The 24,501-nt window shown below is 41.1% G+C and overlaps 1 protein-coding gene across 4 annotated transcripts in view; it reads right to left on the bottom strand.

Moving 5' to 3' along the window:
* The window catches only part of znfx1 (zinc finger NFX1-type containing 1), a 41,519-nt gene that overhangs the window by 6,098 nt on the left and 10,920 nt on the right, over positions 1-24,501 (bottom strand). For all 4 annotated transcript variants that reach the window (XM_033041599.1, XM_033041601.1, XM_033041600.1 and 1 more), the window contains 10 exons: positions 19,757-21,646; positions 18,035-18,166; positions 15,545-15,693; positions 14,708-14,848; positions 13,736-13,856; positions 8,679-8,920; positions 7,474-7,613; positions 4,579-4,733; positions 2,787-2,932; positions 2,250-2,360 (listed from right to left, as the gene is read on the bottom strand). In XM_033041599.1, coding sequence (XP_032897490.1) covers positions 2,250-2,360; positions 2,787-2,932; positions 4,579-4,733; positions 7,474-7,613; positions 8,679-8,920; positions 13,736-13,856; positions 14,708-14,848; positions 15,545-15,693; positions 18,035-18,166; positions 19,757-21,646 — 3,227 coding nt within the window. The remainder of the gene's footprint in view (positions 1-2,249; positions 2,361-2,786; positions 2,933-4,578; positions 4,734-7,473; positions 7,614-8,678; positions 8,921-13,735; positions 13,857-14,707; positions 14,849-15,544; positions 15,694-18,034; positions 18,167-19,756; positions 21,647-24,501) is intronic.

The following is a 24,501-nucleotide window of genomic DNA, read 5'->3' as shown; positions in this document are numbered from 1 at the left end:
TGCCACAGGAATGTAATGCACTTCCAATGGTGTTGTTGGTCTTTGGTTCTGTTACAGAGCTGTGCTATTGCTGACTATTGCTGTAGCATTAGACTGAAATGTGTGACACAGATTTGGAAACCAAATCAACAAGCAACAAAAACATTTAAAAGCTGCATTTATTTCAATTTCTGCTCCTTATATCCCTCCCCCCAGATGGAAATCATTTGTGAGGGTGAAGTTTAGTTCAACACAAACACCTATATTAATATGGAAGTAGGTTTGAAAGGAAAATGGTGACAAGAGTCAGTTACACCTCATAGAAACAGACCCTTCATCCCACCTCGTCCATGCCAACCAAGATGTCTATCTGAGCTAGTCCTGTCAGCCTGTGTTTGGCCCATATCCCATATATCTGTCAAAATGTATTTTAGCAAGCTGCCTCTACAACTTCCTCTGGCAGCTTGTTCCATATAACCCCTACAATCTGTGTGGAAACAATTGTCCCTCTGGTCCCTTTTAAATCTTTCCCTTTCACAGTAAAGCTACGACTGCTCTATCCTGGGAAAAAGACTGTGAACATCATTTCCTCTCATGATTTTATATACCTCCATAAATAAGATGTAGCCAAGGCTTCAGGGAATATCCAACTCTCCAGCCTTTCCTTATAACTCAAGACTTCCAGTCCCGGTAACATCCTTCTGAATATTTTAAGCACCCTTTCTTCCTTCCTGTAGCTGGGTGACTAGAACTGCGACAATGCTCCAAATGTGGTCTCATCAACAACTTGTACAACTGCAACATAATCTCCCAACCTGTACTCAATGCACTGATTGATGAAGGCAAGCATGCCAAATGACTAAGTGACTTCTTCTTCAACCCATCTATCTGTGTTGCTATCAATCCCCTCGTGTCTCTCTGTTCTACCACACTTCCCAGATCCCTACAATTTACCATTTATGTCCCACCCTGATTTCTATTACCAAAATGCAACATCTCGCATTCTACATATTGTTTGAGAAAACAATCCGGGAACCAATAAACAATTTCCACCCCATCCAACCCCTTTGCACTATGGCAATCCGAGTGAATACGAGAGAAGTTGAAATCACTTACTCTTACATCCCTATTATTTCATTTTTAGTTTAGAGATACAGTGCGGAAACAGGCCCTTCGGCCCACTAGCAATCCCTCCATATCCTACGCACACTAGAGACAGTTTACGCTTATACCAAGCCAATTAACCTACAAACCTGTACATCTTTGGAGTGTGGGAGGAAACCGAAGATCTCAGAGAAAACCCATGCAGGTCATGGGGAGAACGTACAAACTCCACTACTCCCCCATAGTCAGGATCGAACCCGGATCTCTGGCGCTACAAGCGCTATAAGGCAACAACTCTACCGCTGTGCTACTGTGCAGCTATCTGCGATCTCCCTACATATTTGCTACTCTAATTATCTATGATTATTGTGGGTGGTGAAGTGGCTAGGGTTACAATCCCAGCAAAGTGTTAATCTCGTTTTCATCTCTAGGTTTCACCCATATAGCCACATTGGACGATACCCCAAGAACATTCTGTATAAGTACCACCATGATTTTCTCTCGACTCAAAAATGCAACACCACCTCTTCTCTTACCTCCTCCTCCTCCATTGTCCCTGTTACATCTGTATCCTAGACTATTAAGCACCATTCCTGTCCCTATCTCAATCAAGTTTCTGTTATGGCTCCATTATCCCAGTCCCATGTACCAATCAATTCATTGACATCATCTGCCTAACCTGTCAGGCTTCTTGTATTAAAGTAAATACTGTTTTGTCTATCAGATCTTCTTTGCACTCTTCGCTCCATAGATGCTGCTGCACCCGCTGAGTTTCTCCAGCTTTTTTGTGTACCTTCGATTTTCTAGCATCTGCAGTTCCTTCTTAAACACTTCTTTGCACCCTGTCTTGCCCCTGCATGTCCTGTCCACTGAACTTACTCACTTTAAAATTGATGTTTGGTACAATGTGTCCTATTACGACACTACTACATTTTTGGGTCAACTCTTGCCAGACTTGTTTATATTTGTACTGCCTTATTAAAAGAGAAAATTGAAGTACTTTTAAAATGTTAGGAGACTAAAAGATGGACCTGGGTGGCCTTATTCATGAATCACTAAAAGTTAACATGTGGGTACGTGAAGCAATTAGAAGGTAAACAGGGCATAGCATAGAAATGTGTTCCAGAAACTATGAAACTGTTTGTCATGATTCCTCCTGCCCTCACCTGGTAATCTAGCCGTACGAATGGAACGTTCACTTTTACGAGTCGCTCAAATAAGGAAACTTCCAAGTGAAAGTTTCTGGCCAGATCATACACTGTTGCACTTGGACGAAGCTGTCAAGAAAGCACTGTGTTAATAACTGAAGATAAAACTGAAGATAAAAAGGCACATAAAATACAAGATAATTCATATAATCCAAATATGAATGGCCAATATGATTATTACGTTGAATTTTTCATTCAATCATGTGATGTTTTAAACAGAAAAGGTATTCGTGAATGGGCTTACTATTTGTTCGGTATAGGCTCCTTTGTGCTGACAATCCACAATATTGCACAACACGTTATGCTGGAAATAAAAGGTACCAACTTCTGGCTGAAGTGGTGGTCATTCCAGTTTGTGGTTCTATTAATTTTAATTTAGCCTCGATTGCAAGGCTCAAGTAAATTTTACACAACCTAAATAAATCAAATGTGCAACCGCTGAAATGACAAAAAGGAGGGGACAACATATGCAACAATAACAAAAGGAGGAACAACCTGCTGATGGTCTCCGATCAAAATGAGATGTTGGCAGGCATTGCTGAGTGTTGTTATTAAATGAGCTTCCAGAACCTCCGCTGCTTCCTCTACCACCACAATGCGGGGCTGTACTTCCTGTAGAACTTTCCTGTATTTAGCTGCACCTGTTTGAATGAATAATTTAGTTAAATGCTTGAGGTTATGAAGCCCTATCATTTGCATGTTGTCTGGCTCTAGTCTATTTTAAGAGATTGAATAAAATTTACTTAACATAACAAATTCAAGATATTCAGGAATTTTAATGTGAGCTGTAGAGGCCAACGGATAGCAAAGGCTGCTGTTATCAACTTCCAGCAGGAACTATTAGCGCAAATTCTCTATACGGTTGATCAACATGACACAATAACAGACTGCTGCTTGAGGCCTTGCAAAACCCACAGAGCAGATATGCTCATGTTTTTGTCGCTTTCAGCCAAATGTAGAAGTTTGATAACAATGAGGGCGCGTTAAAAGGTTTCATTGGTACCAAGGTGGTGGCATCTACTTGAATTGACAACAGGAAAATCCACTGCATCTTCTGTCATTATACAGTCATACAACATCGAAACAGCCCTTCGGCCCAACTCGTATTTGGCAACCAAGATGTCCCATCTAAGCTAACCTATTATCTGTAAAAGTCGGCAGCAGGTGGGCAATAAGTAATCATCAGTGGTGGCAAAGGAATGGGGATAATTAAATCCACAATGGGCAATCAGATAGAAGGAGAAGACATGGCTGGATATTGTCATTTCTGCAACATTTTGGAGAACTCAGTCATAGTGTGATAAACAGGCCCTTCATCCCACCAAATCCATGCTGACAATCAGCAACCCACTGCTCTACACTAATCCCATTTTATTCTCCACAAATTCCCATCAACTACTCCCAGATTCTATCAGTCACTACACACTAGTAATCTAAAGGGGCCTATCCCACTTTTACGACCTAATTCACGACCTCTGCCGAGTTTGCCCTTGACACATACTCGTAGCATGGTCGTCACGAGGTCGTAGGTAGGTCGTAGGTACTCGTGGCATCATGTAGGTCGGAGCGTTTCTTCCAGCATGATGAAAAATGTCCACGAGTAAAAAAGGTCTTGAATTAGGCCGTGAAAGTGGGACAGGCCCTTAAAAAATTAATTGGACACTATTAATGTGTCCAAATTAATAATTATTTGACTGCTATTAGTCAATGGTCTGTAGATGTGGGAGGAAACCAGAGCACCAAAGGGAATCCCACATAGTCACAGAGAAAATGGACAATTCCACACAGACCACACCCAAAGCCAAAATTAAACCTTGGATTCTTCCGCTGTAAGCAAGTGACTGTGAGCTGCACCACCTTGCCACCCAATCTCAACCCATAAATTGGTAAGACACAAAATGCAGGAGTAACTCAACGGGTTAGGCAGCATCCCTGAAGAACATGAATGGGTGACGTTTTGGATCAAAATGTTTTGGATGAAAACATCACGTATCAATGTTCTCCAGGGATGTTGCCTGACCTGCTGAGTTACTCCAGCATTTTGTGTCTTTCCTTGGTAAACTAGCATAGCTCTTTGTTTCTTTTCTTCAAGCTTTAAATTCCTTGTTAGGAGCAAAGTAAGTTTTATTTGTGCAATGTGTGTTACTAAATCACATTTAAAACTAGTTTATATTTCTTTCACACCTAAGTCACAGGGAATCCTCTTCAGTCCCTGTGGTTAAAACAAATCTGAATAATTGCACAGTACCATGGATTCAAATATTTAATGGATTCAAAGAGATCAAACCTGTAGTTGTCATTCCGACTACTTTAGCTTCCTTTAGAACCCAGAGGTCTTCTTGCAGCCTCAACTCTGTCAGCCTGTCCGCTGCTGCTTGATAGAGCTGCTCATCTTGAATTATCCGCCGTCGTATATCCATCTGATACATGGACAACCACAACCTAGAATGTCAAAACAGTATACTAGTTAATTGCTGAAGTAATCAATGGTATAAAGACATTATGGGAAAAAATTCATAACCGCACCACTCCCTTCTGTGCAAGGATTCTGGCCTGGGCCACTGCAAGACACTCTTCTTCCACTAGGGGGTGCCTAATAGCTATTATCAAACTCAAGACCCAGCGATCCCAGGGAATGGCAGCAACTGGCTTGAACAACAGAAAAGTCAGCTGGGTCTCTTGTTTTTGTAAAGACAAGTGGGGAACAGGTTTTCATCATGTGGCACCATAGAAGTCCGCACGTCCTTCTGTCCAGGATCATCCAGGAGTGAGGTCGCTCTATGTATACAAATGTGACGGGAATGGGAAAAAGGGAAAGTTCTAAACCCGAACAAAAATCAAACTGCTGGAAGAACTCAGCAGGACAAGTGGAGGGTGACTACAAGATCTACCAGGCAGATTGTAGTGTTATTGGAGAGGGACTGCATAGGGTCCTTGAGTCAGAAAGAAGCATGGGGCTCATAGATCTTCCTGATGCTCCATATCTCCACACTACTTTCAGCACTAAGTCCATATCCCTTAATTCCCTGAATACCTAAAAGTACATCAATCTCCATCTTGATTGTACTTAGTGACTGAGCCTCCACAGTTCTATTTGATGGAGGATTCTACAGGTTCAAATCTCTTGAAATGAACAAATATCTACTCATATCAGATCTGGCTGCCCCTTTAATTTAGAGTTCCGACCTTTGCTAAAATACCCAATCGTGTCGAATCATCAATCTCACATCTACTTTGTCAAACCCTGCAAGAATGTTACACGTTTCAAAGTTTTATATGTACTCTATGATAATGCACACTACAGCGAGCAGTCCGCCTAAGTTTTTCCAAGACTTTGTAACAGGAAAGGGTGTATTGTCAAAGGTTGGGAATATGACCCCCTCATGAGTGGTATCTGCCTCTAAAGATGGTCTAAATTTAAAAGAACAAATATTTTTCAGGAACCACATAATTTCAGTGCATTCATTTCTACCAAGTTGGCTGATTAACATCATCTTAAGAGAACTACAAGTGTCAAAAATATCATATAGGGTTTTTGTATCATGTTTGGCAAATGTAGGTTCATGTTCCGAACCACAAATCTGAACCTCAAACCTATCCATTTCTCAAATCACATAACCTTACTGGCTATCTATCCATCAGTTTTTTTTGAGGGGGCATTAAACCAAATGCATTAAGCTCACGATTAAGTGCTTTTGTTTAAAACGAAAACATATAAACCTTCAATTGCCCAATGAAGATTTTAATTATCATGCAATTGAAAAGTGAACTCCACTAAGGACTTTCCCCTCCCCGTCTCCAACAGTGAAGCATGAATAGCAACAATTCCTGTTGTTCTGTGCCATGTTGGAAATTTAAACAGCCAATTCCTTGCATAGCAGGAGAACTGATGTTATGTTACTCTGAACCAGAATTTCCTATTCCAGGGACAACTTTGAATCAGTACTATGCTGGACAAATCCCTTGCATCCTTCTGCAACCCACTCACCAACACCACTTAGTTTGCTGTCACTGTTAATCTTGAGTTCCTCTCCACAATCCTCTCAATTCGGGAGATACTTTTCCTTCCACAATTTTATTCCTCACGGACCCAAGGCATAAATGTTCCCTCATACAAGCCATACCAATCATGCCCTCATCTCCCAAATCATCCACAAAATTTCTTCAGTGACCATGTCCTCACAGGATCAACACCTGAGGCCTGATCTTTCGTCCCTCATCTCAATCCTCCTGGCTCATGTCACTGGACTGATCCTTCCTTCCCCTAACCTCACAGCCCCATGGGCACACTGCTTCATATATAAAGGAGGAGGCACTCAGTCTCTCTGATGCATTTCACCACTTAATAAAGTCCTTGCTAGTCTGACTAACCTCAACCCCGCACTCGTGCCTACTCATGGCAAACTACAGCCTCTTGTTTATCAAGAATCTATCTACCTCTGCTTTGAAAATGTTCAAGGTCTCTGCTTTCACGAAACTTTTGTGGATATGAGTTCCAAAGATTCACAATTCTCAGAAGATGTTGTCCAATTTAAAACAGCGACTCCTAGTACTAGATTCTCCCAGAAAGGGAACCATACTTTCCACATCCACCCTGACAAGTCTCTTTGGGATTCTTTGTATCAAGAGTCCACAAGTGAAGCAATCTTTGGCGACCCACTGTGACAATAGTCCCAGTGCATCCACTTTGTTGACAACAGAACACGATGGGCAGCATTGCACCATTTCTTCAGAGAAGTGGCAGAAAGAGTTGTTTTCAAAAGCACCATGGAATTAATTAACAGCAAAAACAAACATGCACATGCGTGCGCGCACACACACACACACACACACAGAAACACACAAATTGTGTTTCAAGCTGGACACATGAAGTGCAAACAGAAAATTCTGACAATACTCAGGCAGCATCTACAGAAAGGGGAAAAAATTTAACACTTCAGGTAAGTGACATTTCATCAGATCATCTACTCAAAATAATAGTACTCGCTCTCTGCAGATACAATACAATACAATACGGTTTATTTGTCACATTGCACATAAGTGCAAGTGAAATGAATATGAGATGATGTCTCAACTGCTGAATTTACAGCATTTACTGCTTTTAATTCAGATTTTCTGCAGTTTATTGGTTTTTGAATGGGACACAAAATATTGATGTCGAGGACAATGTGCATCCTCTCACCTGTAAAGACGCCATCTATCCTTGAGAGGAAGCAGCCAGATATTGGTGATTTTTTTCTGCTCCGCTGCAGTCATAATGCCGCTCTTCTGCAATTCCCCCTTTGCCTTCTTTTTCATTTTCTTCTTCTGTTCGCGTGGTTGCTGTTTAAAAGCAAGAACACTGTGCTAAGAGCAGGACTGAAGAGCCACATGAAGAAATTATTTTGAAATATAAAGCAACATTTGGGAATACATAAGAGTGGTTCACGTTTAGTTTCGTTTAGAGATAGAACGTGGAAACAGGCCCTTCGGCCCACCGAGTCCATGCCGACCAGCAATCCCTGCACATGAATACTGTCCTACACACTAGGGACAATTTACAATCTTACCAGGCCATTGAGCCTACAAACCTGTTTGTCTTTGGAGTGTGGGAGGGAACTGGAGCACCCATAGAAAACTCGCGTAGGTCTCGGGGAGAACATACAAACTCCGTATAGACAGCACCCATAGTCAAGCTCAAACCTGGGCCTCTGGTGCTGTAAGGTAGCAACTCTACTGACGTGCCACCCTGTCACCCTTATATGTGCTGGTCTCATGACTTATGGATGTGGGCCAATCGCAGGTTAACGGGACTACCTTAGACGGAGCATCTGGGTCAGAATGGACAAGTTGCGCTGAAAGGCCTGTTTCTGTGTCAAATTAGTCTACGATATTCCCAAAATTTCCCCTCCACAAGTCCAGACTTTTCTGACCAACACTGGTTTACAATTTGTACTCTGCTGAATTAGGGTGGCACACTGGCGCAGCTGGTAGAGCTGCTGCCTCACAGCACCAGAGACCCAGGTTTGATCCTGACCTAGGGTGCTGTCTTCGTGGAGGCTGCGCGTACTCCCTGTAACCATGTGTGCTTCCTCCGGGTGTTGCTGCTTCCTCCCAGATCCCAGACATGCGGTTTTGTAGGTTAAATGGCCTCTGTAAAATGCCCATAGTGTGTAGGGAGTGGATGAGAAAGTGGGATAACATAGTGTGAACAGGTGATCGACGTGGACTTGATGGGCCAAAGGAGCTGTTTCTCTTGCTGTATCTCGAAACTAAACTGGTTCACAATTTGTACTCTGTTGAATTTACACAGAAATATTATATATTGCTTGCTGATGACATTAGCATTAGTAATTTCAATCCTTTGTAACTTAGTGAAAAGATCACTTTCTGAACTTTTAGACTTACGATCCAGCCTTCATCATTCATGGGTTGTGCTCCCTGATTTCCCTTATTGTTAAGATTCATTGCTAGCAATGTATTTGCCAATTCAGCAATATCAGCATCTTCTTTCTTCCTGTTCCTCATTTTCAGCTCGTTGCCATCAATCACTCTCTCCGCCTGAATGAGTTCTGCTTCCTCGGGGATATGAATCAACTCATCTTCTTCCTCCTCCTCACCTTCATCCTCATCTTCATCCTCCTGTCCATCTGCACACAAACCTTGGTTCAATTACATTTTAGAAGGCAAGGAATAGGAACAGAATATAGAGTCTGCTCTCCCAGTCAATGAAAAATTTCCCAGTGTATCTCATCTCCCAGTTTCTATCAAACTCAAGTTATTTAATTTTAATGCTGAGGCCATACATACATCTATCTCCAGCTTGAATGTAATGAAAGACTAATCTCCTGCATCCCTCTGCAGTAGAGAATTGGAAATTCTGCACTTAGATTCCTCTGAAGAATGTGTAGGAAGGAACTGCAGATGCCGGTTTAAACCAAAGATAGACACAAAATGCTGAAGTAACTCAGTGGGCCAAACAGCATCTCTGGAGAAGGGTCTGAAGAAGAGTCTCGACCCAAAACGTCACCCATTCCTTCTCACCAGTGATGCTGCCTGTCCCGCTGAGTTACTCTAGCATTTTGTGTCTATCTCCCTCTGAAGAATGTTTTCCTTGCATCAATCCTGAGACATCTCACCATCCAAACACCATTGTGTGGTAACAGGACTTCTTTCCTTGAGAAGGCAGTAAATTAATTCACTGGCATCGATAATAATCAAGCAGTCAATCTAATGTTATAATGGAGAAATCATTTTTGACAATATATTCTAGATTTCCCTCAGGGTGAAAAAAAAACAATGAATAAAGAGGATCCAGTCGATGCAATATATTTGGTTTCCCAGAAGGCATTCAATAAAGTGCCACATAAAGTGATTACTGCACAAGATAGGAGTGCACAGTTAGTAATAATATGTTGGCATAGACAGGGGAGTGGCTGACTGGCAGAAAATAGAATAAGGGTAACTGGGTCATTTTCAGATTGCTACTCAGTATATCATTGCCTGCCACAGGGATCATTCTGGATCCTCAGCTAATTCTAATCTATATTAATAATTTAAAAAAATGAAGGGCCATGTATACAATAGCCACATTTGCTGATGTTACAAAGACATGTGGCAAGCAAGTTATGAGAAGGAGCCAGCCAAGGGCGAAAGGTCAAATGAGTGGAGCAGGTGGGCAAATCACATATAATGTCAGATAACGTGACACTATCTAGTTTGGAATCAAGAATAATAAAGCAAGTTTTATATAAATGGAGCAAGACTACAAAATGTTAGACCATAAGACTTTGGAGCAGAATTAGGTCATACAACCCATAGAGTCTGCTTTGCCATTCGATCGTGGCTGATCTAATTTTCTCCCTCAACCTCATTCTCCCATCTTCTCCCCGTAACTACAGTATTGATGCCCTTACTCATCAAGAACCTATCCATCTCTGCTTTAAAAATACCGAATGGCTTGGCATCCACAACCATCTATGGCAATGAATTCCACAGATTCTCCACTCTCTGGCTAAAGAAATTCCTCCTCATCTTCACTCTAAAGGTATGTCCTTTTATTCTGACGCTGTGCTCTCTGTTTCTGGTCTTTCCCATTACTGGAAACATCCATTCCACGTCCATTTTATCTAGGCTTGTATTATAGTTATAGTACAAGGGGTTCTGGATACCCCAGTGCACAAAACAAAACAACAAATAGCATGCATGTACGGATGGCTAACTGCAGGTTGGGCTTTCTTGGGCACAGCTGGCCCAGTTACCCTTGGTCTATTTTCTGTCAACCAGCCACTCCCCTATCTATGCCAATATATAATCACTAACTGTGCACTCCTATCTGATGCAGTAATCTTTTTATGTGGCACTTTATGGAGAACATTAACTTCCCTAATTATGACTGAAACTTACTCAATGCCAAAGGGTTGGATGCAAGAGAATTTGTTAGGTATATCCCAGAGGATTTCCTGAAATAATATGTGAATAGTCTAACTCGAGGAGGGACCATACTGGACTTGTACTGGGAAAAGGGGCTGGTCAGGGACTAGTGTATCAGTGGAAGAGTATTTTAGGAACAGTGATCACAACTCTATAGGTTAGAAACATAGAAAAATAGGTGCAGAAGTAGGCCTTTCGTGCCAGCACCGCCATTTAATATGATAGTGGCTGATCATCTAAAAGCAGTGCCCCATTCCTCCTTTTTCCCCATGGGTGCAATGACAGTACACCCATAACATTCTGCTTCACCGAGTGATATATTCCAGTAGTCAATTTGTATGTACATGTTAAATGGTTTTATCATTAAGCGGGCAGCACGGTGGCACAGAGGGAAGAGTTGCTGCCTTACAGCGCCGGAAGCCCGGGTGCGATCCTGATTACGGGTGCTGTCTGTACGGAGCATGTACGTTCTACCCATGATTGCCTAGGTTTTTTCTGAAATTTTTGATTTCCTTCCGCACTCCAAAGACGTACAGCTTTGGAAGTTAATTGGCTAGGTATAAGTGTAAATTGTCCCTAGTGCGTGTAGGATAGTGTTGATGTGCAGGGATCGCTGGTCAGTACAGATTCAGTGGGCCGAAGGGCCCGTTTCCACACTGTATCTCGAAGCTAAACTAAACTATCGACTGACGTGTATTACAAACCCACCGACTCCCACAACTATCTCGATTACACTTCTTCCCACCCTGCTTCCTGCAAAGACTCTATCCCATACTCAAAATTCCTCCATCTATGTCGCATCTGCCATTCACCTTTCACCCCATCAGCCATCACATACAACACATAAACCTCAAAAATGTCCGCCGCCTTCAACGGGACCCTACCACTATAGTATATATTATATTAAATGTATTTTATATAATCTTGTATTGAAAAGAAGTTATGTCTTAAAAAGTCTGATTAGGCAGTGGGCCTCTCAGGCCATTTGGTCACAGGTCATTTGCTCTTTCTCGATGTCTCATTCTTGTGAAGTGTTGTAATGACATGACTCAGGATTTATGGACTGGTTATACATCCAAGACCACAAGGCTGGAATAATAATGGATTCAGTATTAAGTTTGATACATTTAATTACACATATGTTGAGATAAGAGGTGATACATTTGAGCAGGTTGTATCTTTTATTTTTATATATATGTATCTGAGAAAGTAACTTTGTTTTGATCTGAGATAAGTCAGTGGTCTGCAGGTGTAAACATTCTTTTGAGTAATGCTGTCAGTGTGAAAGCAAAGCCATAAAAAGAGGCCCAAAGATGAGGTTGGAATGTCAACCTCTAGAGATAACAAGAAAGGGGGAGGGTGTGTGAGCTAGCCAAGAAGCAATTGTCATTTGTCAAATGTGACATTTATACGATCCCTGTGTGCTTGGAGACAGGAGGTGTGTGTTTGCAAAGATAGAGCAAATTCATACTTTTAAGGTTTATAATACAAGGTAATGTTAGTTTAACTATGTGAATTATAATGAGATCATCTGGGAAATATATTGTGCTTTAATTAGGATTATAAACATTAGACCCCTGTGTTTAGTTTAGTAGTTTAAGAGGTAACATTCTTCCCCAAGACGTATAGAGTTTAATGGGAACAATGTCTTGTTTATATAAATTGAGTGACCACTGTATCTCTTATATTTTGAGAAGTGGGTTCTGGGAATTGTCCACTTTTCTTGGATATCACTTTCTTGGAATAAAACGACTGAACAAAGAATTTAAGAGCACATGGCAGTTGAGGGGCCACAAGGGGAAGTCATGTGACTACCTACATCAGTTGCAAATATGGAAATGTACTGGGAAGGAGGAGATAAGTGGTACCAAGTGATTGGCTGATGAGGGAATGTCGGAAAATGATTGGATATGGAAATGTAACAGGGGTGGGGCATGCAGAGTTGAAAATTGTATAAAAAGAGATGATCCTTTGTTTGTGACTCAGAGTTCCACGTGGACTGATGACATGGGGGGGATCCAACTTTTGTTTGCAAATAAAAGTTTAAACTTCTTGAAGAATTCTCCGCGTGGCCTGAATTAATTTGAGTATTGAAAACCACGACACCACTAGCCATATTTTTCCATCTCCACCCCTTTCTGCCTTCCTGAGAGACTGTTCCCTCCGCAACTCCCTGGTTAACTCATCCCTTCCTACCAAAACCACCACCTCCCCAGGTACCTTCCCCTGCAACCACAGAAGATGCAACACCTGTCCCTATACCTCCTCCCTTGACTCTGTCAAGGGACCCCAACATTCCTTTCAGGTTAGGCAGAGATTAACTTGTACCTCCTCCCACCTCATCTACTGTATCTGTTGTTCAAGATGTGGAATTGTATACATCGGTGAGACCAAATGTAGACTGTGCGATCGTTTCGCTGAACACCTTCACTCGGTCCGCCTGAACTTGCCTGGTCTCCCGGTTGCAAAACATTTAAATTCCCATTCCCACACAGACTTTTCTATCCTAGGTCTCCTCTATTGTCAGAGTGAGGAACAGCATCTCATATTTTGCTTGGGCACCTTACAGCCCTGTGGTACGGTATATTCATTTTTTCTAACTTCAGGTAGCCACAGCATTCACTCTCTCTCTATCCCTCCCCCACCAAAGTTGCAACAGCTTCTCATTTTCACCCAACAGCTAACAATGGCCTGTTTCCTTTATCATTGTTACTTTTTTTGCATATCTTTCATTCATTGTTCATTATCTCTCTACATCATCGTCTATATCTCTCATTTCCCTTATCCCTAACCTGTCTGAAGAAGGGACGTGACCCAAAACATCACCCATTCCTTCTCTCCATAGATGCTGCCTGTCCCGTTGAGTTACTCCAGCAATATGTGTCTATCTTCGATTTAAACTAAAACTAGGATCATATTAAGTGGTTAAATGTATTGTAACGAGCAAACTGGGTGTGAAGGTAATGGAAAAAATTATTAATTTTATGTTACAATCAAAGAGTTGCATTAATAAAATCAGGACAACTTATTACCTGCATGTTCCGTGTTTAGAGGTGATGTCCCTGGAATTTCGCTCACACCCATGAAGCCAAGGCCCAGCCACTCTAAGATTATTGAATGCCTTCCTCTAGGTAATAGCATATGATCAAAAATCTGCAAAATTAAAACATTCAGTAAAACCAGCAATATTAACCATGAAAGTAAAGACTATGGTTAAAAACATAAAATTAAATTAAAGTGTATGGTTAAAAACTAAATGCTGGAAACTATCAGCAAATCAGAGAAACAATCATTGTTTTAAGCATAATGCCCTTCATGCGCGAGCCACGTGTAAAGGGAATGTGAATGGTTCAATGGTTCAGTGGTTCTTTAATGTCATATGTACCAAGGTAGAGTCAAATTCTTTTTTCATATACTGTTCAATAAAATTATTGCCATACATAAATACAATCCCAGATTAAGTACAGAATGTATAGAGACAACCCACTGAGACCATATTCAAAAATAGCCAGGTTTTGGTGAAATGTTCAATAGAGCATTATAGAAGTTATGCTTTCATTGAAATGGATGCTCAAGAAAAACCCATATGCCATGATACCCATCCTTGATGCCATTTTATGACTGTCAGGAAATATGCTTACTACATTCATGTTTATAAGTGATAGGAGCAGAATGAGGCCATTCGGCACATCAGGTCTACGCCGCCATTCAATCATGGCTGATCTGTCTTTCTCTCTTAACCCCATTCTCCTGCCTTCTCCCCATAACCCCTTACACCCGTACTAATCAAGAATCTATCTATCTCTGCTTTAAAAATATCCATTGACTCGGGCTCCAGCCTTCTGTGGCAATGGATTCCACAGATTCACCACCTTTGACCCATATGATGAATAATCATTTGTTCAAAATGATAAAGCATACTGGGATTTATGGAACCACACCTTCACAAGATTGTAAATGGAGAAAAATAGTAGAATAGCTAGGATATACAGTACTGTACATACCAGTCCACTCTGCATGCTGTTCCAGTGTCCTGCTATGAATTTTTCCAAATACTGTTCATGAAGAACTCCTTGTGTTGTGCACTCCAAATGTCTTGCTGCGGTGCAAATTTTTTGCTCAGATTCTCTCATCTGATTCGTTACCTGTAATAATTTATAGATAATTTACTTCATGCAAATGTTGCTAATATTCATTTCAAGACATGGGATTTCAGTGCTGCTTTATTGGCCAGGGAAGATGCACAACTAAAATACAAGATAGCCATAGCTTAACAGTGGTGGGAAGATGGAATGGACAAGAGAGAAATGGAAAAGGGGTTAGAGCAAAGGGAAGGAAAAACAAAAGATAGAGAAGGGAGAAAGACAGTGCAAGAGAGTGAAGAAAGAAAAGTGAAACTCTCTCCGACAATCTCATTTTAGTTACTCCACCCCTAAACTCTCTCTCTCTCTTTCTCTCCTCCTACATGCTCCATGTATCCTATTGATGGGGGTGGGAGATTGCAACCTTCACTGTTTCGACGAATGCAATCAACCTGGTGTGCACAATCAAATAAGATCAAATAGAACAAGTTGTCCTACAACTTTAGGCTGTGCACGCCGTACGCAACAAGAAGAAGAACATAAGGCAAGTTACAGACCAAATACCAATGCTTTGATTACTGGGACAGTGTGTTGAAGATGAAGATTAATGTAGAGACAGGGGGGCATATCAATTGAAAATCTCAGGGAAGTTAGTGAAAAACCTCTAAATTTTGATTTTCCCAGTAGCACACACTAATTAACAATCAATATCAGTTACCAGCGACTAACTAAGAACCCAAATACATATTGCAATCTTACTTCAAAATATGCCCCTCGCAGGTGCTGAGGAAGTTTTTTTCTGAAATCCCTGGTATTCCTCAGTTCCTTCAGGGTGAATCTTTTCAGTAGTTCGCTGTTACTCCTTCCACCCACCCTGACCAGACCAGTATGCAGAAATCCATAGATACCTGAACAAAACAAAAGCAAGTTTATTTGGCCAAGGTTCTCCTCTTTCAGCCCGAGAGGACAATGGTGGGGTCTTTGTCTACTACCCATGTACAATCATCCCACATTCTCTGGAAGAACTTTCTAACATTCTGGGTTCACATTCTGTGGCATCCAGTACTTTATTAGTGCTGTTAGTGTTGTTATTAGCGTAATTCTGTTGGATTAGCCTTGGAAATACCATGCAAAATAAACAAACCCGAGAGAGAGGGAATTATGTTACTCTTTATAAATGAATTGCATTCCATTCTGAATATCCCATTTCAGGAAGGATATATTCACTTTGGAGTGAGTGGAATATTGATGTTGCACTCGAAGTGCTAATGTTTGAGAAAAGGTTTGAAATCCAGACTTTAAACACCGCGATTAAGTTTAACTGATTGGTGATGCAATTGAGGTGGATTGAGTACATGATGGGGATTTATTTTCTTTGGTTTATTTGGTCCAAGTGCTATGTATGTGTTCAAAGGCATGCATAGGCCCATCACAGAGATCAGAGGTAAGGTGACAGTTGTACCTGAAAAACCAAGAGGTGAAAATGGTGACAGTGGAGGTCTATCATGTGGTCCTGCCAATTTTACCTATGAACCATGGAGGTCAGAAAGAACCACGTACAAGTATGTGGTGATTCATTCTCACAGATTCCCTCTCAGAAACAAATCATTTAGTTACAAATAGAAAGAGAGAGAATCTTATGATACTCCAAACATAACTCTTCTGGTGGTAGGAGAGGTTAATGTCAGAGTTGATGTAATTTGAAAAGTGCCCTTGTTTACATAGACATGGAGATATGCAGCTAATGTTTAATTGGCATCAACTTCATAATAATTGTTGCCTTTGACAGATGCTGTTGAGTATTTCCACTATTTTCCTTTTTTTCCCAGCATTATTCTTCCACATCTTTGGGAGATATCATAATGGTTGCTATGGCGATGCAACCAGAGTCAACAATAGTTTTCAAAAAAGAACTTGAAAGAAAAAAATAACTACGGGAAATGGGAGAGAGTTAGGGGATGGATCTAATTGGACTGCTCCACAAAACAGAAGATGCAGACTGGGCCATTGACTCCCTTCTGCACTTTACCACAACTCCATGATCCTACATTCTGTCCATTGCCTTCAACACCTTATTTGGCTCAATGAAGTCAACTCTCATTCTTCTGATCTTGAGCAAGTAAACACTAATCTTATTCAATCTCTCCTCAACTGCCTGATGCCAGAAATCAATACAGTTAACCTACACTGCACTGGTTTTCTGATAACTATCTCCTTGCTACGGTACAGGGAGTAGAAATGTACACAAGTTGGCCAGCTATCACAGTGGTCCAGAGCTTAGTTCGTGTTCAGTCCATTGTCAAGGTAAACTGACTTAGGCCCTTATTGATCATTCTCACCAGATTTTATCACCTGCTGTCAAATCTGGGGTTTTTTTGTTGTCTCTACTGGGCCTTCTGCACATCTGACAGTTGGCCATTAATTCCTTGCATCTGCAGGAATTGGGTAATAGAGTTGCCAATTAATTGATCTATTGTGAACTCACTTCAACTTAAAATTGTACATCAATATAAACACTACTGAGATAGCACTTCTGTGAATGTTTATGAAACATTGTTAATTATTCATCCTCACTTTCCAGGCTTGCCTGCAGCCTTTGACATTGTGGATCCTGCTGCTAAGTCACCCTCCAGAAAGACCTGAATCAGCAGGGTTTTTTTTTTTAAATCACAGTGGACCCAGATCAAATATCTGGAAGTATCCAATTAGATTTAGTAATTGGGGTTTTCTTAAAAATTCTATCCTGTTGTACATAAAAATATTGCATCGTATGGCAGTATTCCCAAGCAAAGATTTTCAGAGATGGGAAAAGAAAACAGAACAGAAAGTTTGTGTGATTACTGGATGGTTGGGGTAAAAATCTCTGAACACAGTTTGTATCATTTGGACATTTCAAATAATGTTACAGAACAGTGAATTGGTATTGTGAGTATGTGATTTGCATTATTAGACAAAATTACTGTGGCAGTGGTTCATGTAATGGGTATGACATGTCAACTGAAGTAGTCACTTGGGCCGAAGCTGTTAGGTTCTGCCCTTAATTCAGAGTCCTATACAACTGTGATTTGACAAATGGGCTGTAACCTCACAACTCAATTTTCTATGTCACTGGCAGCAGCCATTCAATTCTGCAATGGCAGCCAGGTCACAAGATTTACAGCTAGTACAGTACAGAGACAACTTTATACCATATTCAGAAGCAGTATAATTTGAAAACGTATTTCAAGCTGACAAACACCAGAATCTTACCTTCAAGAAACTGGTCAAGTGCATGGTTGGTGTAGCATACCACCAAGACTGGAGACTTCTGTGAATATGCTTGCCACGTTTCCTCATTGTGCAGGAGAGCTTGCACAATTTTTAACCCTACATAGGTTTTTCCTGTAAAGGATGAATTGGTATTACTCAAAGTTTTAAGAAAACTACTAACTGATGAATGACTTCTATTTACCATAAATCTTCCAGAAGCATTTTCCATATTGTAAAACAATAATGTCCCTGTCCCACTTAGGAAACCTGAACGGAAACCTCTGGAGACTTTGCACCCCACCCAAGGTATCCATGCGGTTCCCGGAGGTTTTTGTCAGTCTGCTTCCACTGCCTGCAACCTCCGGCAACCACCTGCAACCTCCTGGAATCGCACGGAAACCTTGGGTGGGACGCAAAGTCTCCAGAGGTTTCCGTTCCGGTTTCCTAAGTGGGACAGGGGCATAAGCATGCATTACAAGACTGAATATAAGTTTATTTTTGTAATGTAAAGGAAACCTTGGTTAGATCTGGGATATCTGATTCCTTCAGTCAGTTTTCCAATTAAAACAGTACTTGGAAACTAATGATTGTGCTTTATTCCACTGCAGGTGCACTCAGCACTGATCCTCCCTGGGTTACGGCAGAGTTCAGTTTCCGTGAACCGATCATAACAACAACAGCAGTTGGAAATGCAGTGGCAAACTAAGTTCCCACACGGCAGAGGATGCCAGTGCCTTGTAGCAGCGGGCAAATCGATCCCGCCAGTCTCCCAAACACTCATCTGTGCGTATGGGTTGAACATCGGTCGGGTGTTCAAAGGATGGGAAAACCTGTGGTCAGCCAGAAGATGTTGTGCAATCTGAATCAAGCAACAAGATTTGCTTTGAGAATTGAAGTCATCACTTAACTAACGATACCCAAATAATGCTCCCTAGAAACCTAGTGATCTGTGCAAAGTGTCCCGAGGCTTCTTGATTCTGAGGAACTGGCCAATAAGAAGACATTTTAAATGAACAATATATTGAACTAAAAGAGGGAATAGTTTGAACTCATTGATCAGGGTGGCATGGTGGTGTAGTGGTAGAGTTGCTGCCTTACAGCGACAGACTCGGTTTCGATCGTGACTACGGGTGCTTATCTGTATGGAGTTTGTACTTTCTCCCTTTGACCTGCGTGGGTTTTTCTCCAGGATCTCAGGTTTCCTCCCACACTCCAAAGTAGTACAGGTCTGGAGGTTAATTGGCATGGTATAATTGTAAATTGTCCCTAGCGTGTGTGGGATAGTATTAGTGTGCAGAGATCGCTGGTCGGCGCGGACTCGGTGGGCCAAAGGCCCTGTTTCCGCTCAGTATCTCCAAACTAAACTAAACCAGATCGCAGGCCCACAGTTGTAGCCATCAGGCTACTCTTCCTCCTCTCTACTTAACTCTGGACAATCATTTTCCTTTTGCACAATGGGAAGCTCAGAAGAGACAGTACAATGGGCATTCAGCAGAACTGTGCTCATCTCCTGTAACCATCTATGAACTAGTATTTTGCAAGAGCTATGTACACAACACAAGCCCATGGCTCAGATTAAACTCACAGGAAGGTTCAGGCACAGAACACAAAACAGGAGGTGGGTGGGAAGTTTGGAAGGGAAAGAAAGAACATGAACAAATATATATTTTACAGCATGCAACACACTAAATTCAGAAATAAAATGTGGCTTGCAGAGCATACCTGTTCCAGGCGGGCCTTGTATGATGGCCAGTTCCTTAGTCAGTGCCATCTCCATTGCTTGCATCTGTGATTCATCCAAGTTGAGCTCTTCCTTTGAAGGCCATGATGCATTATCAAGTACATTGATTTTGGTCTTTTTGTGCAAAAATTCAAAGAGGTCTCCAGTCGTTTCAGAGCGTTTGGATTTTTCCTTCATTAGTGGCTCAAGATCATAGCGACTATGGAAATTCAAGTATTTCGGGGCCTGGATATCCGTGTCACAATTGACAATATATTTCTGGAAGGGAACATCTTCTGCTTGTATCTCCTGCAGTCCTTCGAGAACATGACGGTAAGCTTCAAAATAGGCTGTTGTTTCCACCATCAAGAAACAATCTGAGGGTTCTACCTCAGCAAGCAATGGTCGGCTTCGTGCATTAAAGGACAGATAAACGATGCCTTCCTTGAGTTTCTTCGGATCTCTATCTGACACCGTTGCAAAGAGCAAGGTCTCAAAGTTGTCTTTGGACAAACACACAAGTGAGCCGTAGAGCAGACGCTTTGAGTTCTCCCACCGGATACACTTCAAGGGCTGCGTGTCAAACTGAACTTTATATCCAACACCGCTAGCCGAGCAGAGGGGAACCAAGATGCGTGTGTTCAAATATACCCTGATGTCATCAAATTTCTTCCTCCTGAGGCCCTTGACATCATAATTATGAAGCAAATCTAAGATGCCTTCTCGCAAAGGTCTCACAAAGTCTTCTCTTAGAAGACGGAAATGGGTGTCAAGGTACACCTCAGCATTCGCATACTTTTCAGTAATAAGATTAGGTCGCAGAAATGGCCTCTCGTCAAGATGCACCTCATTGTACGTAGGGTATATTGTCATTGTTCTGTAGTTGTCTTCAGGGTTCATTTCTTTATTGTCTAGCATCATGAGGGTGTCAGTTTTGAGTGTTCCTTCTCGCTTTCTCTTCTGCAGGTGTTGAATTATATTTTTGATCTTTTCCATGTTATTTTCAATCTCTTCACTAATGGAAACACCAGCAGCCCTTAGATTATTCACTGTGGGCTCCAGTACCAAGATTACCATAGACACCTCTTGAACTGAACTGGCAGGGAAGATGCTTATTAACTCCTGAAGCAAGAATAGAATTTTTTCAATATATTCAGGGTACTGCCCCCTCCGGGAAGGCACTGAATCTATACTCATCTGAACCACATAGTGAGGCAAGTGAACCTTCAGAAACTGAGAGTCCTTTACCACACCGAGAAGATGCTGAATGCTTTGACGGTCAGTCTTAGACTTGCAAGCCTTGCACAAAACTTTACAAATAAGTTGGATGAAACCTATATTTAATTGTTGGTTTAATAGGTCGATCATGCCAGGGCTGCAAGCTAATGTTATAACAATTTCAGATGACTCTTTATCCAAAAGATTCTCCAATGTTTTATAACCCATCTTTCTCACATAGTGTTCCTTGTCCTTCATGTGCTCATCATGAGATCTTCTCTGAAAGCGTGGATTATCTTGCATTTCTGCCTGCCTTCCTCTTCCTCCTTCGGGGAGGTCGTTCCTTCTCCATGGTTCTTGTCTACGTTCATGATGCTGATCCCTTTTACCCTGCTGCGGACCTGGGCGATTGCCCTGAGCTCCGGGGACTCTATCAATTGCGCTTTGATTCGCTCTGCCAGCATTTTGCCTCTTGCTAGTATGCCTCGGATTGGGATTAAAGTTACTTTCTTGGTACCTTCCTTCAAACTCTCTGGTCGGTAGCAGTTCCCCTGGCCTTGGAGTTGAAAGTGCTCTCCTTGGATGTGATCCACCTCTCCGGTCTGGTGCTCCTGTAGCATTTCTCTGGTTCCTATTATAGTGCTGTCCTTGTGGTAAAGCACGTTCTGCAGAGGCTAAAGATATGGACAAGAAAAATATTCTTTAATTTCATGGTCAAATTGTGTATTGCTATCTGCTTTTCTAAAGGCTCTTATCTTTCTTATTTACTGAAAATTTAAAGAATGTTCCCAAATTCATTGTGTAATTATTTGTTACTCAGGACTAACTCCAGACAGTTTGAGAAGGCCAGCGCATAATGCAAATTTTGAAAAATATTTGTAACTGGGGAAAATAAAATTTATTTGAAACTGCAACTATGAATGCATATACTATCAGAGCCCACTTCTAAATTTGTATCTCAATGTTAGATCAAGGTCATGAGGGATAGGAGTAGAATTAAGCCATTCAGCCCATCAAGTCTACTCCGCCATTCAACCATGACTGATCTATCTCTCCCTCCTAATCCCATTCTCCTGCCTTCTCCTCATAACCTCTGACACCTGCACTAATCGAGAATCTATCTATCTCTGCCTTAAAAATATCCACTGACTATCCTCCACAGCCTTCTGTGGCAAAGAATTCCACACATTCACCACCCTCTGACAAGAAATTTCTCCTCATCTCCTTCCTAAAAGAATGTCCTTTAATTCTGAAGAACTTTATTTGGTACTGAAGAATATCATCTTTCTTGGATTCAAATCACATCCAAAGAATCCAAGAAAGATAATATTCAAGCACCAAATTAGAACTGGGCTCTGAGAGTATATGCATTATTAATTGCAGGATAGTTGGTAGTTTCAAACAAATTTTACATTCCTCAATTAAAACGGGTCAAATTACCCAACTGATTACACTGCAGTTTCCGAATCTACAGCTTTTTTTGTTTATTGACTGTACATTTAACAACTGTATGCCCCTTCTAGAGTAATGCCACTATTAGATAATGGCATTGAGAGACAAAATCGCTGAGTGACCAAGTAAAATGTAAACATTTGTGTTTGATCTTTCACTTTGTTGGGAATGTTTCACAGCCAATGAGCTCCTTTGAAAGTAGGCTGAGTGTTATTGAGTCAGCATGCACAGGAACCTTTCTGTGCAAAACATGGTCCTACAAAAAGTAATGAATGAAATAAGAATGATTTTTTTTTTTTTTAAAGCAGATGCTGCAAATTGGAAATAAAAACAAACTGTTTGGGCAAAGGGCAACAGACCCTCAGTGTTGACTGTTGTTCTTTCCAGATGCTGCCTGATCTGCTGAGATCTTTCAGCATTTTTTGCTTTTGTTAGAAATGGCAAGTGAATTTGTTTTGGTGCAAGTTGATCAAGAAACAATGAGAACTTCTTTGCTCCCAGAGCTGCAGACTGCACACTGGTACAGCGTTAGACCTAGGTTCGATCCTGACTACGAGGGCTGTTTGTATGGAGTTTGCATCTTCTCCCTCTGGGTTTTGTCCGGGTGCTCCAGTTTCCTCCCACATTCCAAAAACGCGCGGTTTTGTGTGTTGGCTTCTGTAAATTGCCCCTAGTGTGCAGGATGGAAAAGTGGGAGAACATGGAACTCAGAACTAGTGTACGGGTGCTTGATGGTCAGTGTGGTCTCCGTGGGCCGAAGAGCCTGTTTACACACCATATCTCTAAACTAAACCACCAAACAGCCACTCCATTACTGGCTCGACTCAATTCCATGGTCCAATCCTAGAATATTGTTCAAGTCTACATTGTCTGCCTGAGCACCTAACGCTGCTACTAGACGTGAATCTAGAGGGAGGAAATTTGCAAATAAGTGTCAAGGCAACTGTCTAGATCAGAAATGATCTGTTAAAGCCATCTGAAATTTTAAAGTTTCCAAAGATCATGTGATATAGGAACGAAATTCAATCTTCTGCTTTCCATTAGATCCATTACATTAGTAACCTTGAGCCTTCTGGGACTTCTCGACTAGGTTTTCCTCTTTACTTGGGCTATCGCTGTCCAATTGCTATCAATCATATTGTGATAATGTAACAAGAAAGACATTTTAATGGATAGTTTCACAAATCCAAGCTCAAACTTATGCTGCATTCTGAATCAAACACACCAATCTAATTCAAACTTTAGGAAAGAAAAGTCAACAGTGAAAGAATGAGAAGCACAAGCATGAGAGGATAATGCAAAAAAAAGAGAAATTATTAAAAAGTTATTTTAAGCTATAAACAGGTTAAGACTGATTGGCTGTAAGAGGAATAAATATAAAACCTTCCTCATATGAATAAAGAAACGGTCAATAACTGACTCACTGGTTATTTTTGACAGAAAGTCAATTTGTGCCAAATTCAAGAAATGTAGCACAACAGTATTTAACTGAAACCTGTGCTTTTGAAATGTAGTTTGCAAGTTAACATTGTGCTGCAGTATTCTGATAGAGCTAGTTCCTGGTGCTACCAGAAGGGGCATTATGTCTAAGGTTTTTGTTTACTTGCTCCAGGATGTACTGGCATTTTAGAGGGTCCAGAGGAGGTGTACGAGAATGATCCCAGGGTTAATGTACAGTGCCCTCCATAATGTTTGGGACAAAAAAACATTGTTTCTTTATTTGCATCTGTACTACAGAATTTGAGATTTGTATTAGAAAAAAAAAATATCACATGTGGTTAAAGTGCACATTGTCATATTTTATTAAAGGCCATTTTTATACATTTTGGTTTCACCATATAGAAATTACAGCAGTGTTTATACATAGTTTGGGACATATGGCTTCACAGGCATTTGTAATTGCTCAGGTGTGTTTAATTGCTCAGCACCTAGTCTTTCCTCCAGTCTTTCCATCACCTTTATAAACTTTTATTGCTGTTTATCAACATGAGGCCAAAAGTTGTGCCAATGAAAATCAAAGAAGCCATTATGAGACTATCAAAACAAGAATAAAATTGTTAGAGACATCAGCCAAACC

Source organism: Amblyraja radiata, chromosome 23 (assembly GCF_010909765.2).
Source record: "Amblyraja radiata isolate CabotCenter1 chromosome 23, sAmbRad1.1.pri, whole genome shotgun sequence".
Taxonomy (NCBI): domain Eukaryota; kingdom Metazoa; phylum Chordata; class Chondrichthyes; order Rajiformes; family Rajidae; genus Amblyraja; species Amblyraja radiata.
Note: the sequence above shows the minus strand (reverse complement) of the source record. Positions and strands in the feature narration are given on the sequence as shown.